Genomic DNA, 14,345 nt, shown 5'->3' on the forward strand with positions numbered 1-14,345 from the left:
ATTCTAACAGTATTTTTTCAGAAATCTATATTTTTGCCTTGTCACAGCTAGCCATGTTTATGGATTTCACCGACGATTGTATATATATACAAGCATACAGAGACTTTGATCCTTAATGTCCGAGTGGTACTCGGACCTTGATAACACTTGGTATCATAGGTTATAAACTGAGTTAAAATACATGGAAATATACATATTTCTAAGGGACCAAATAATGTTTTCAGATATTACTACGGGTGTTAAAATGTGCGTCTTCATATTGTGGGCTGAGATAAATGTTTGAAAAACTTCCTTATACACTGTAAAAAGATATTTATACAAAAGAAGTGAAATAATGGGGTTCTTATATTTTAAATTACAAGGTCAGTGTCTGTTATAACACTTTTGTGACATGGGCTTAAATAATGAAAAGGGGCTTTGGTGGACAAAAGGTGGCATGTTCTTAAACGACATTAGCTGTTGATAGGACGTAAAACATACAAAACACTTATGTAATTAAATCATAATTATTTTCATGAACAATGAATATTTTTCTTATGAAGCACACTGTCTTTAATTGCCTTGGGCTTAAGAAACAAAAAATGCAGAACTTTTATCAAGAAAGTCTGTACGAAGACAATGCTTCCTGATCATGGGTTACTATATTACTGACATAAATGTAAAACCTATCGGTACAAAGACGACTTCAGCTCTAGGGCTTTAATGGTAATGGCTGTCAGTGTATGGGAGAGATCTTACCTCGACCTGTCAATACAGAAATAGTTTATGACGTGTTGTGTAGTAACATAGGTGACAATGGTGCCCTCGAGGTACATGTACCTGTATGGAAGGTCTCACTGTGGAATCTAACAATCCTGGCATCATAAAACTTTTTTTTACCAAAGAGTGCCTTAGCCTCACATTAAAGGTGCTCATGATCTTTGTATGACCTTGACCTAAATGTACTGGTGCTGTCTGTTTGTCTTTCTGACCTCGATTTTATTTTATTCGTGCCTAGCTCTGTCTGACTTTTTCTGACCTTGACCTCCTTTCCACCTATCAATTTTGACCCTGACCTTAATGTACTGGTGCTGTCTGTATGTCTTTCTGACCTTGACCTCCTTTCCACTTATCAATTTTGACCCTGACCTTAATGTTCTAGTGCTTTCTGTGTGTCTTTTTAACCTTGACCTCCTTTCCACGTATCAATTTTGACCCTGGCCTTAATGTTCTAGTGCTTTCTGTGTGTCTTTCTAACCTTGAACTCCTTTCCACCTATCAATTTTGACCCTGACCTTAATGTTCTAGTGCTTTCTGTGTGTCTTTCTAACCTTGGCCTCCTTCAGACAGTGATGTACAGTACTTATAGCTATCATTTGTGGCCATGACTTCACTGGTGCTGTCTATATACATGTATGTCTAATTCTGATTCATGACTCATTTTACATGTCCAGTCTACCTATGTATTGATGACCTTCATTTGATATGTGCTCTAGATCTCCACTTGTCTTTTTATGACACTGAACACATTTTACAGGTTTTTCTCTAAATCTGTACGTATCATATATTTTGGTTATCACGAACGGCTATAGGGTTAAAACTGTCCATGAAAAAAAAATCATTTTGTATATACATGTATATGAACATGCTTATTTAAATACAAATAATAAACCTTGTCTGAATGCACCTCTCATCTCTTTATATAAGGTATTAAAGAAAAGTTTTTGTAATGGACTTTGATCAAGATAAGTTGACTCAACAAAGCTGGTGCATTATTGGTGCAGATTAAGAAATCTCTCACGCTTAGTACAAGTTAGTAATGACATGTATGTTTAAGATATATATAGGATTCAACAACCTCAATGTCAATTAGAAACCAAACCACACATAGCTATATATCTACAGGGTACTATAGCCAGGATACTTGTAACTCTGTCCATGTCCTCGTGTAATATGTAGGGGTGTCACAATACGCCAAGAGTGGATCACGATATATTGCAATACAGAATGAATATATTGTGATACATCACCCGATGTATTATTACAGGAAGGATGAGCTCAATTTTATAATATGTTGTCAGAATGTTATCAAACTTAATCATATATAAAACGGATCACATAGATTTAAGATTTTTGTCAACCCATATGCATGCAACCATCGATTACAAAATTAGAACTATTAAAAGCATATTTTATGCTTATTGGCATATCAGTTAGAATTTGTAGTAATTTGCAAAGTTAAAACACCAAGCAGGTACATAAAAATATGTTTTTGAAAAATATTGCGATACGACAATATTTCATCCCTGTATTGTGGTACGATACGATATACCTGTGTATTACGATATACCTGTTTTCCGATATATTGTGACAGCCCTAGTCATTTGTATATATATTTTACCCTGATCAATAGCCTGTCAAGACTTACAATCAATCTAGGACCACAAAGCACAACCACCCAGGGAAAACCTGTACAGTACCTGTTGTTAATGAATTATACTTCATTCTTCCAATTACAGATACACGTCTAGTGTTTTAGACAGGTGTTTTAGTAATGCCATTGCTTCTAGTCCACCATAGAGAAATACAGTACTTCAAAGCACACACTTCATTAGTTTTTTTTTCATATATATTATTAATTGATTGATATACCAGGGGGTCGACCATATTAATGATTCATAAACATGGAATAGCACTGTCCAGTCAGTAAATATAGACATAGAAAGACATTGTCCAACCAGTTAGTATACAGATGTTGAATAACACTGTACATGTCCATCCAATAAATATAGACTTGTAATTGCACTGACCATGTCCAGCCAGTAAATATAGACATTGAATAGTACTATCCAGCCAGTATATAGACATTGAAATAGTACTGTCCAGCCAGTAAATATAGACATGGAATAGCTCTGTCCATCCAGTAAATATAGACATTGAATAGCACTGTCTAGCCAGTAAATATGAACATTGAATAGCACTGTCCAGCAATATAGGAGGTACGCATACGGTAGTCTAGTGGTAGGACGCCGGGCTCGTGACGAAGGGTTGCGTGTTCGAGCCACGTCACGGCACTGTGTTGTATCTTTGAGCCAGATACTTTACTCTGCTTGTTCCAGTCTACTCAGCTGTAAATGAGTATGTGGTTTGGCAGTGCTAGAATTGTTGATTGCTAGCACCGCAATGGCAGCGCTGGCTGTATGCTCCCCAAGGAGTTGAGAAAGATATTGGCTGGTTGAATTGCAAAGGCCCTATATAACCACAGATAATAATTTGTGAACCTCTTTGAGACGACCTACGAACTAGGTTGTGATAAAGCGGTATATAAGAACCTCAAATTATTATTAATATGTATGAAGAAAAGCACTGAATGACCAGCCAATAAATACGGACGTGAAAACATTGTCCAATCAGTAAATATAGAAGTGCAAAAAGCATTGTCCAGCCAAAAGACCTTCTTAGGAATAGCTATAGCTATGTTCTGAACTAGGTTTTATTGAGCTCCATTTAAAGTTAATGACACTTTAAGTTAAAATCTCAATTTGTCATATTATTAAAACTGGAAGCAAGAATGAGATAGTTGAAGCTGCTCTGTGGTGAATTTGTTACCTCCAGACAACTATACATGCATAACATTAGGATTATCTTTGTTAATAAATTAACAAAACTGCAAAATATTAATAGATTTCCAGAAAGCCGAAATGCATCAAGTAGAAATTGAAATAAAGAGAGTTTATTTATAGTGATATAACGCCTGTTTTGACACAGTGAATATATTTTATTTTTCAGAAGGATACTTTGGGTCACGTCCTGTTCGAGCAAGTATGCAACAAGTTAAATCTGATGGAAAAAGACTACTTTGGTCTGAGATATGTGGACTCAGAAAAGCAGAGGGTAAATATTACTGATTTAATTCCATGATCTAACTCATCAACTTCTTGTGATCGAGTATGCTTGATCTTTTAACATTTTGCAAGTCATATATATTAAAGGTGTACTTTCTATTTAGTATCATACAATTGCAACTATGCTGCATGGAGAGTTGTCCTTATTTAACCTTAGTTGTTGTAAGGGCACAAAGTCTTTTATTAAACTAACTAAACTGAACAGAGGAAACCAATCCATTTTGAAAATATATTTTAGATAGGAACCTGTGAATCTTCGTATTTGTTCTAAACATGGAATGAATGGATTAGAATTAGGTTAAACGTTTGAAAGTAATGCTTCAGATTTAAATACAAGTATCACATGCTTTCAAGTGCTATTGTTATGTAATGTACATTCAAACCACTCTGAGATGTGATGAAGGAAGCAGGTAAAAACCCAGATTGAATTTATAGCAACACTTTGAACTGTTGGATGTTTGAAATCACAATGTTACAGTAACAGTGTTTTACTGTGGCTCAGCAGGTATTAAGCTAAGACTCAATTGGTCTTGTGAAACGATTTTACATAAATTGTCTCGATTGCAAATCAGCTCTGCCATTGATTAGTAACCGGGTGACACGACAACCGCCTTAACAGACACGTGAGTCCTGCCTGACAAGCTGTAATCTCTGGTGAAGATAACAACTGTAGGGAAAAAAACTTATCTCTGTCTTCTTCAATAGAACGTGTTTTATAAAGGGGAGGGGATAATGTTATAAAGGGGAGGGGATAATATTATAAAGGGGGAGGGGATAATGAGTAATTATACTTGTCGCTCAACTTGCTTTTATGGAAGAAGGGCTTTCAAAAGTTAACAAGTAAATGACTGTGACCCAATTTCAAGGTCACAGGTCAAATGTTTCAAAATTTTCAACCTACTTTTTTAAAAATATTAAGTACAATATAGTTCTAGAGTAATGACTTTGCCCTAAAGCTTCCCAATGTGGAGTCCTATTGAGTTTGTCCTAATAAATGACCTTGATCCACTGTCAAGGTCACAGATGTGAAATGTGTTACAAAATCAAAACTTTTTTTTTCTGAATATCTTATAAATTTAGAATATTTGGCATGTAGCTTGCTAGGATAAAAGAATGTATATCTGTCAAGTTAGTAAAACGAAATGACCTTGAACTACTTCCAAAGGTCATGTGATTGAAATGAGTTGAACATTCTGCACAAATACTAATATAAAGAGATGTAGAGTACTGACATTTGGCCAGTGGTGTAAACTTGCATTGCTATCAGTTTATTGTCACTTCGTTTGAATAAATTTGACCTAGACCCTCTTTGAAGGTCACATCGGTAATATATGTTGTCAACACTATTGGATAATATGGAAGTGATATTAAAAGCCCTTTTGACTTTAATGTCTTATATATATGGTTTCTTTTAGAATTAAAATTCATGTTAAATAAGTAAGGTATCATCCTTAAATAAACTTTATATAGTCATTATATAAAACATTCCCTGCAGTTTTTGAATGGGTCATGTTTTTAGAGGGATACACCTCTACCTGTGTTTTTCAGTGTGTGGACGTCTTTTGACATACCAGGCTGTCAACACAAGCTTTCACTTTAAATTAATGATGTACATCATCCAGAAATGCGGAGCTGCCAAATGAGGTTGCATCATGAGATATGTGACCAGTACCATGTGTTAGTGCTGTGTCGATATCAATTCACGCTATATGGTGACCAGTTAACAGGAAATAAATAATAAGTTTAGTATGAATAAAATTCAAATAAACCTTAACATAAAGATCAGTCTCTAGACTAGTGGAAAGGTATTCCTATCAGTAGTTGTACTAAGTAAGGTAGCTAGCCGTTATAAGTTAGGGACGGAAATTGCATGTTATGTACGTATACACCGATAGCAGTGCTCCGTAGGGAATTTCATCTGTGTTGGATCTCACTCATCCCGATGCCAGTAAACAATCCAATCCACTATAGACAATACAATCTGTTATAACGTTGGATCAGTTTCAAAAAATTCTCCAGTATTTTCTGACTTACAGTCTGTCTGTCAGTCATACGGAAAGCATATTTCATATCAACACTTGCTGACTACGTTTCTGATGCACAGATTTCTGGCTCTGCTGTATAATCCCCTGGATTTATTTGACATTTCATCTTGATAGTTTTGAATATAGTTATAGTGTCGCATTGAATACTGAACAAGTGTATTTCAACAGAAAGTATTTTTTTCTTTTTAGGGGGAATGTATGGGATCAATAATCTCTAGATTATACAACTTTTTAATCTATTTCTGTGCCATTGATGACACAGGGCTAGCATATAGCTGTGAACGATCCTGATCTGATACGGACCCTGATCAGTAAACCTTCCCCTATCACAAAATCTATCTGCCATCAGTTAATGGACGAAGCCTTTGTTCTTTATGCAATCGATTGCTAGGTGTCTCTATTAATGCCTTAACAAGTCTACATGAACATAACACTATGCTACACTGCTGATGAGTCAGGAGGGAAACTGTGACAGATTTCTTCTAGGACTGGAATAGATCTATACATGTGTCAAATTCTCTGTCAATATCTGTTCTAGGACTGAAACAGATCTAGAGATGTGTCAAATTCTCTGTAAATGTCTGTTCTAGGGCTGAAACAGATCTAGAGATGTGTCAAATTCTTTGTCAATGTCTGTTCTAGGACGTCTGAAACAGATCTAGAGATGTGTCAAATTCTCTGTACATGTCTGTTCTAGGACTGAAACAGATCTAGAGATGTGTCAAATTCTTTGTCAATGTCTGTTCTAGGACGTCTGAAACAGATCTAGAGATGTGTCAAATTCTCTGTAAATGTCTGTTCTAGGGCGTCTGAAACAGATCTAGAGATGTGTCAAATTCTATGTACTCGTCTGTTCTAGGACTGAAAAAGATCTAGAGATGGGTCAAATTCTATGTACACGTCTGTTCTAGGACTTAAAACAGATCTAGAGATGTGTCAAATTGTCTGTACACGTCTGTTCTAGGACTGAAAAAGATCTAGAGATGTGTCAAATTCTATGTACACTTCTGTTCTAGGACTTAAAACAGATCTAGAGATGTGTCAAATTGTCTGTACACGTCTGTTCTAGGACTGAAAAAGATCTAGAGATGTGTCAAATTCTATGTACACGTCTGTTCTAGGACTGAAAAAGATCTAGAGATGTGTCAAATTCTATGTACACGTCTGTTCTAGGACTGAAAAAGATCTAGAGATGTGTCAAATTCTATGTACACGTCTGTTCTAGGACTTAAAACAGATCTAGAGATGTGTCAAATTCTCTGTACACGTCTGTTCTAGGACTGAAAAAGATCTAGAGATGTGCCAAATTCTATGTACACGTCTGTTCTATGACTGAAACAGATCTAGAGATGTGTCAAATTCTCTGTACACGTCTGTTCTAGGACTGAAACAGATCTAGAGATGTGTCAATACTCTGTAAATGTCTGTTCTAGGACTGGAACAGATCTAGAGATGTGCCAAATTCTCTGTACATGTCTGTTTTTTTGTGTCAAATTCTCTGTACATGGCTGTTCTAGTACTGGAACAGATCTAGAGATGTGTCAAATTCTCTGTACATGTATGTTCTACGACAGGAAAAGATCTAGCGATGTGTCAGTCTGACTGTACACGTCTGTTCTAGGACTGAAACGTTAACAGATCTAGCGATATCAATTATCATGTTTGTTCTGTTTCTGTACACCTATGTTCTTGGAGTGGAACAGAGATGTTAAATATTCTCTGTACACAGGTAAGGAGTAGAACCATCACTGTTTACCAATCATTACAGCTGAGTCTTGATAATCCTGACACATCTCCCCCAAACTTAAGTGGCTGGATAGTAAAAGGGCTGTAGCTATGACCTAGATGATTTTAAATAGAAAAGAGATTTTTTTTCCTCCCAAAAATGGCTATATATAGCAGGACAATTGGAATAGTTGTGGGTGGATTACTGCCCGACCCCAAACACACACATGTAGATCCCCCACCCAGACCCCCAACACCTACACATAGATCTACATCCTCCCCAACCCCAAACACACACATGTAGATCTACCTCCTACCCAACCCCCAACACACGCATGTAGATCTACCTCCTACCCAACCCCCAACACACATATGTAAATCTACCCCCTACCCAACCCCCAACACACATATGTAAATCTGCCTCCTCCCCGACCCCAACACACGCATGTAGATCTACCTCCTACCCAACCCCCAACACACATATGTAAATCTACCTCCTCCCCGACCCCAACACACGCATGTAGATCTACCTCCCAGTGACCTGGATAGCTATGCTGGTTGGAGCTTTGTGCTCCTGGTAGGGTCACCCAAGCCAGACAGGTTGAAAGGTTGAGGTCAGACCAAGCAGCACCGTCCTTTGGCCGGGACGCAAATGCTAGGTTTGCACAATTGTGCATTCCTTCCTTGGGGTTTGGTTTTCAGGTGTCTGCCTTCGGGCCAACCCTTTGTGCATTCCTCTGGAATGGTCTGGCTGTGGTAAATCCTCAGAGTCCCTTGTATATAGTGTAGATTTTGTTTCTGTCCTTTCTCTTTTCTTTTCTGCCTCTTTGTTCTTTCTCCTTTTTCACACCCCTAAAAGTTTATTTAGCATTTGCTTTTGTCGACCATTTGTTGGCCCTTATGACCTATCCTGTGTTGATGGGCTGTTAAATATTGATGATAATAATAATAATCTACCAGCTCCCAGAGATCCAGACTGTTTACATGTTAGCACCACCTCTGATCTGTTGGGTCCATCTGTTCACTTCGTTATTACTGATTACATTGATAGGTACTGATCTGTGTATCTGCCCCCAGATCCTAGCTGTTGACCACCTCTGATCTGTTGAATCCATCTGTTAACTTCGTTATTACTGATTACATTGAGAGGTACTGATCTGTGTATCTGCCCCCAGATCCTAGCTGTTTACCACCTCTGATCTGTTGAATCCATCTGTTCACTTCGTTATTACTGATTACATTGAGAGGTACTGATCTGTGTATCTGCCCCCAGATCCTAGCTGTTTACCACCTCTGATCTGTTGGGTCCATCTGATCACTTCGTTATTACTGATTACATTGAGAGGTACTGATCTGTGTATCTGCCCCCAGATCCTAGCTGTTTACCACCTCTGATCTGTTGGGTCCATCTGATCACTTCGTTATTACTGATTACATTGAGAGGTACTGATCTGTGTATCTGCCCCCAGATCCTAGCTGTTTACCACCTCTGATCTGTTGGGTCCATCTGATCACTTCGTTATTACTGATTACATTGAGAGGTACTGATCTGTGTATCTGCCCCCAGATCCTAGCTGTTTACCACCTCTGATCTGTTGGGTCCATCTGATCACTTCGTTATTACTGATTACATTGAGAGGTACTGATCTGTGTATCTGCCCCCAGATCCTAGCTGTTTACCACCTCTGATCTGTTGGGTCCATCTGATCACTTCGTTATTACTGATTACATTGAGAGGTACTGATCTGTGTATCTGCCCCCAGATCCTAGCTGTTTACCACCTCTGATCTGTTGGGTCCATCTGATCACTTCGTTATTACTGATTACATTGAGAGGTACTGATCTGTGTATCTGCCCCCAGATTCTAGCTGTTTACCACCTCTGATCGGCTTTCCAACACTGATAATGCAATAAGGTCTTGTTAAGTGTTGCAGAACTCAATAGGCTTCCGATTATATGTCTTATTTCACCGTGGAGCTGCTGTTGATGTAGTGTGTATCCTGCTGGATTGGATATTGGCTGTAAATGTCCTTGACATGGTGTTCTGTCGCAGTCCACTAGCTGAACATTCTATTTCTGGTATTAGTGGATTTTTTTGAATTTTTTTTGTAATGGTGGAAATCCAGGAGGTAATATAAGTACACTTATGGCAGTCTTCTAGGTGTCAACAACAACACATTGGAGAAAGAATTCTTTATTTAAGACATTTTAAAGACTTTCTATTATGCAACAAAATAGGCCAACCACATATGTTGTTCCGTGTGTTGTGTTGCAGTTAGAAACATATAAAGTGTAAAAGTGGAAATTTTTGTGATTATTTGAAATGCTTGTGTTTTTCACGTTGAGTAAATTGGAGCCCAATATCCACACATTGATACGTATTCATAGATTCTATAGATGATAGATAGTTAGGATATGTCAATTTCAGAACATTTTCCGATGCATTCAGTTTAAAGTCAGTCACATATGCAAACATTTCTTCACACAAAAGAAATAGAAATTCATGAGAAGAAAGATTTCAGATTTGCCAAAAAATTGTTTTACTTCTTCTACAACAGAGAATATGCAAAAGATATATTTCATTGTTGCTTATCTTGGGATGTATTCTACCCTAAGGAACGTCGTACCTAGGGAATTGTTATACAAAATATACAGTTATATATAAAAAGGTTATTGAAAACTTAGAAAATATCCTACCCAACAACAGAACGCCCTCCCCCATTGCTGTAACAGTGTCTTGGGAAGGTTTTTTTATTGGCTATATTTGCAGTTCGAACACAATTTTCGAAATCTGAACACAATTCTCATTGTTAAATCAATAAAGTGATGCAGAGTGAAATAAAACACCACGGAAGTTTGACACTGTGATTTAATATAAGTAAAGCACCATACCATAGATAACAGGTTTTTCTATGGATTCCTGGAACGTGGAACTGACAGGATACAGATTGGTCAAATTCGTAGGCAATAAAAGTACCTGAAAACAAATTCCGTCTAATAAATCACAGTTAATTTAAGCTACAGCATGCCAACTTCTGTCAGGAAGTGGGGGAATTTAAAGCCATATGTTCCTATGGTTTTAAAAATACGGTAGAGACTCTCACATTAATTTTAACACAACCAATTATACTAGTGCACCCAAAGGGAGATACAAGCTAGGCAATCACCGTCATTGGGAGGTGTTCCTTGATGCACTGACTATCTCTCCAGTCTGTACTGGGAGAAGTCTATTGATTTAAACACCTCTCACTCATGCAGCTGTACACCAGTTTCAAATTGGCCAATTTGGCTTTTAAGAAATTTGAAATTTGATCTTTTTTCAAATGCAGTACTTAAAATATGTCAGTTCTACACAGAGAGACATTTTCTACTCTACTCTTACAGATTTTTGTCATGTGCCATGAATATTAAATAAAAAAAATTCACTTTGTTTTCTTGCCCATCCTTTCGATATCTGACAAGATACAATGATACAGTTCTATACAATGCAACACATTAATAACAGCACTGCTGGCCCATGTTGTTACCTTAATAATTAGGCTAGCTGTAGCGATAGCTGTTCGGATCACACGGATCCTGATGTCCTGATAAACATGGCGTCCGTGCTATTGATTGCGTTGTGTGATATTTGTTGAGCTGGCTATATTTTATGTTTTATTCCTGTTTGAATTATAACGTTTCTATATGGAGGCTAATGCGAGTTTTTCCACTGCCACATATATTCCCCACAGACTGGCATTCCCAGACCATTACCGCAAATGTGGCTGTCTAATAAGGCTGAGTGTTTCTACCGGCACCCAGATATACAAACACAATCATCGCAGGTTACGGGTAGCCCGCACTGCTGCCTGAGATGGCCAGTGTGACAAGACAATTGTTGGGGAGTTATAAGTTAATATTGAAAGAGATTGAATTACATAATTAGATGTTCAGGAGGTCAGGGTTTCTACCTTAACCAATGATATATCAGACAAACATGACCAGCACTCCAATGTACCTGAAATAATCTGATGGCCAATCCAAGGCCATTTTATAGTGTCGCCTGCGATAAGCTGGTGACACATATAGGTATTGCTATGTCGGAGTCGTCCGCACAGAGGTTTTCGTGTGATAACTTGAGTTTCCTTGGGCCAATCAAACTCAAACTTCATGCAGTGCTTCCTTACCAAAAGAGCTTGCTTGGGATTGCTTTTCAGGTCCGAAGGTCAAAGGTCAAGGTCACTGTTACTATAAATAGAAAGTCTGGTGTCCTCCGATAACTTGAGTTTCCTTGGGCTGATCAAACTCAAACTTCATGCAGTGCTTCCTTACCATAAGTGCTTGCTTGGGATTGCTTTTCAGGTCCGAAGGTCAAAGGTCAAGGTCACTGTTACTATAAATAGAAAGTCTGTTGTCCTCCGATAACTTGAGTTTCCTTGGGCTGATCAAACTCAAACTTCATGCAGTGCTTCCTTACCAAAAGTGCTTGCTAATCTATGACTATTGCTTACTTTTAACATTATTTCTTGAAATGAAAAGTGTATCTATTTCTTCATAATCTCCCAGCTTCCTGCACAGGTGACACATCCACTTCCGTGGAATTCTTGTCTCTGTATATAATCAAACCATCTCCACACCTCATCCCTAAGGTTTTTTAACATCCCGGGGTCCTTACACCTGAACCAGCTAGAAAACAAAATGCAAGAACTTCTTACAACTGAAACAATTAGACGTCAAATGGCAGTGGTCTGTACACTTGTACCAGTTAAATGACCAATGCCCAGACCTCCTTACACCTGATGAGCAAGTCAGATTACCAATGTCAGACATACAATGTACCAGTCACTGTTGACCAAAAGAATGCAATGCCATCCTTGCTTTAATGAAAGCAGGGGTATATAGTATTTGTCTTGAGCATGCATGTATAATTACAGTGGGCCATCACAGTTTCTAGTGCATATGCTATCTTGGCCATTGTTTTATCTATGAATATTGTATATGTAATGTAATAACATAATGATAACATGCTGTGTCACATACCAAAATAGGAACGTCGTGATCTCCTTCAACGTTTAGACCTGAATTAACTTAGTCACCTGAATGTTATTTATACATTGTGATTAGTTTCACATATTTTCTACATCTGTCACATGTTTGCCATCTGCCTCACAAATTGTTATCAGGATATCTCAGAACTGTTCAACCATGCGGCTTAATGTTATCTGTTGGTGTGAAAATTTACATTATTCAGGGACGGGTCAAATAAAACAGGAACTTCCATTGTTATAGCTTTTGTCGTATTCGTCAAATAATGACCTCCGTTACAAAGTCAAGGTTAACCAGTGTTGTTATGTTAAACCCTAGTTGTCATTGGTTAGATACAGGTTGTCAAGGTTACACTTCTGTTGTTGGTCAGATGTATGGCACTAAGATACGTTGAGCACTGCTACTTACCTTGATCTGTTGTCATTTGTTACATATAGATAATATATACAGTATTTGATATAGTGCCCTATCTAGCTAACCTAAGCCACTCTAAAGCGCTTTACAGTACATTCTAAGATATACAATTAATACAATTAGCATATATGTTAATCAATACAATTTTGAGGAATTCGCAGGAGCTGCCTTATCGGGCGCTAACTACTAGTCCTATGCCACCTGGCTAATATCTCCCTATGTGTGTATGCCTTAAGACTCCTTAGACTTCTGTTGTTATATGTTAAACCTATATTGTCAGGTGAAAGCAGTCTATTTTTATTGAAACATATATGCATCTTGTAATGGTCAGGCATTGTTAATGTTGTCAAGGTAAAAATCTCAGTTGTCATTGGTTAGATACATGTTGTCAATGTAAGGCCACTGTTGTTATGTTAATTAAACCTCAGTTGTCATTGGTTAGATACATGTTGTCAATGTTAGGCCACTGTTGCTATGTTAATTAAACCTCAGTTGTCATTGGTTAGATACATGTTGTCAATGTAAGGCCACTGTTGCTATGTTAATTAAATCTCAATTGTCATTTGTTAGATACATGTTGTCAATGTAAGGCCACTGTTGCTATGTTAATTAAACCTCAGTTGTCATTGGTTAGATACAGGTTGTCAAGGTTTGGCACTGATGTTAATGTTAGACCTATGTTGTTAGGTGAGACCAGTCTGTTGTCATGGTGAGACCAGCTCTGTTGTCAATACCTGCAGATACATGATGTTGTCAATAGCTATACCTTGGGGTAGGAGTCCGTTTTGGTCAGTTGTCAAAGTTAAGACCTCTGTTTTCAACTCCCAGACCATTTGTTGTCAATGGCTGTACCTCCTTTGTTATGTATTTGTCCAAAAGCTTGTTGTTGACTTTCCAACCTTAAGCTTATCACTACAGATGTATCCTTGGGTTACCCCTATAAAATCATAGCTCTGTAATAAACATCGAAATATACATCCTTCAGTGTGGTTTTGACCTTTTGTCTGGGAGTCAACCAGTGCTTTGTAAGGCTTGAGCCATTCTATAAAATTTCAATGACAATGAAGTTGTGACTTACTGCTGGTACAATTTTTGTAAAGCTTAAATACTGTGCTATGGTCATGAATAGGTGATCACATGAACAGAACACTCTCTTTAGTAAAATGCTTCCTCGCCATGAGTGCATGTAGGTCTATATATATATATATATGAGCCCAATTTCTGTCTGCACCCCTTCACCACATATTTAAAA

General features: G+C 37.6%; 1 protein-coding gene across 8 annotated transcripts in view; it reads left to right on the forward strand.

The window, feature by feature from the left end:
• LOC110445675 (FERM domain-containing protein 5-like) overlaps positions 1 to 14,345 on the forward strand; it is a 79,961-nt gene that overhangs the window by 32,828 nt on the left and 32,788 nt on the right. For all 8 annotated transcript variants that reach the window (XM_021490409.1, XM_021490411.1, XM_021490412.1 and 5 more), the window contains exon 2: positions 3,769 to 3,873. In XM_021490409.1, coding sequence (XP_021346084.1) covers positions 3,769 to 3,873 — 105 coding nt within the window. The remainder of the gene's footprint in view (positions 1 to 3,768; positions 3,874 to 14,345) is intronic.

The sequence above is a fragment of the Mizuhopecten yessoensis genome, unplaced genomic scaffold, assembly GCF_002113885.1.
Source record: "Mizuhopecten yessoensis strain PY_sf001 unplaced genomic scaffold, ASM211388v2 scaffold2329, whole genome shotgun sequence".
NCBI classification, from domain to species: domain Eukaryota; kingdom Metazoa; phylum Mollusca; class Bivalvia; order Pectinida; family Pectinidae; genus Mizuhopecten; species Mizuhopecten yessoensis.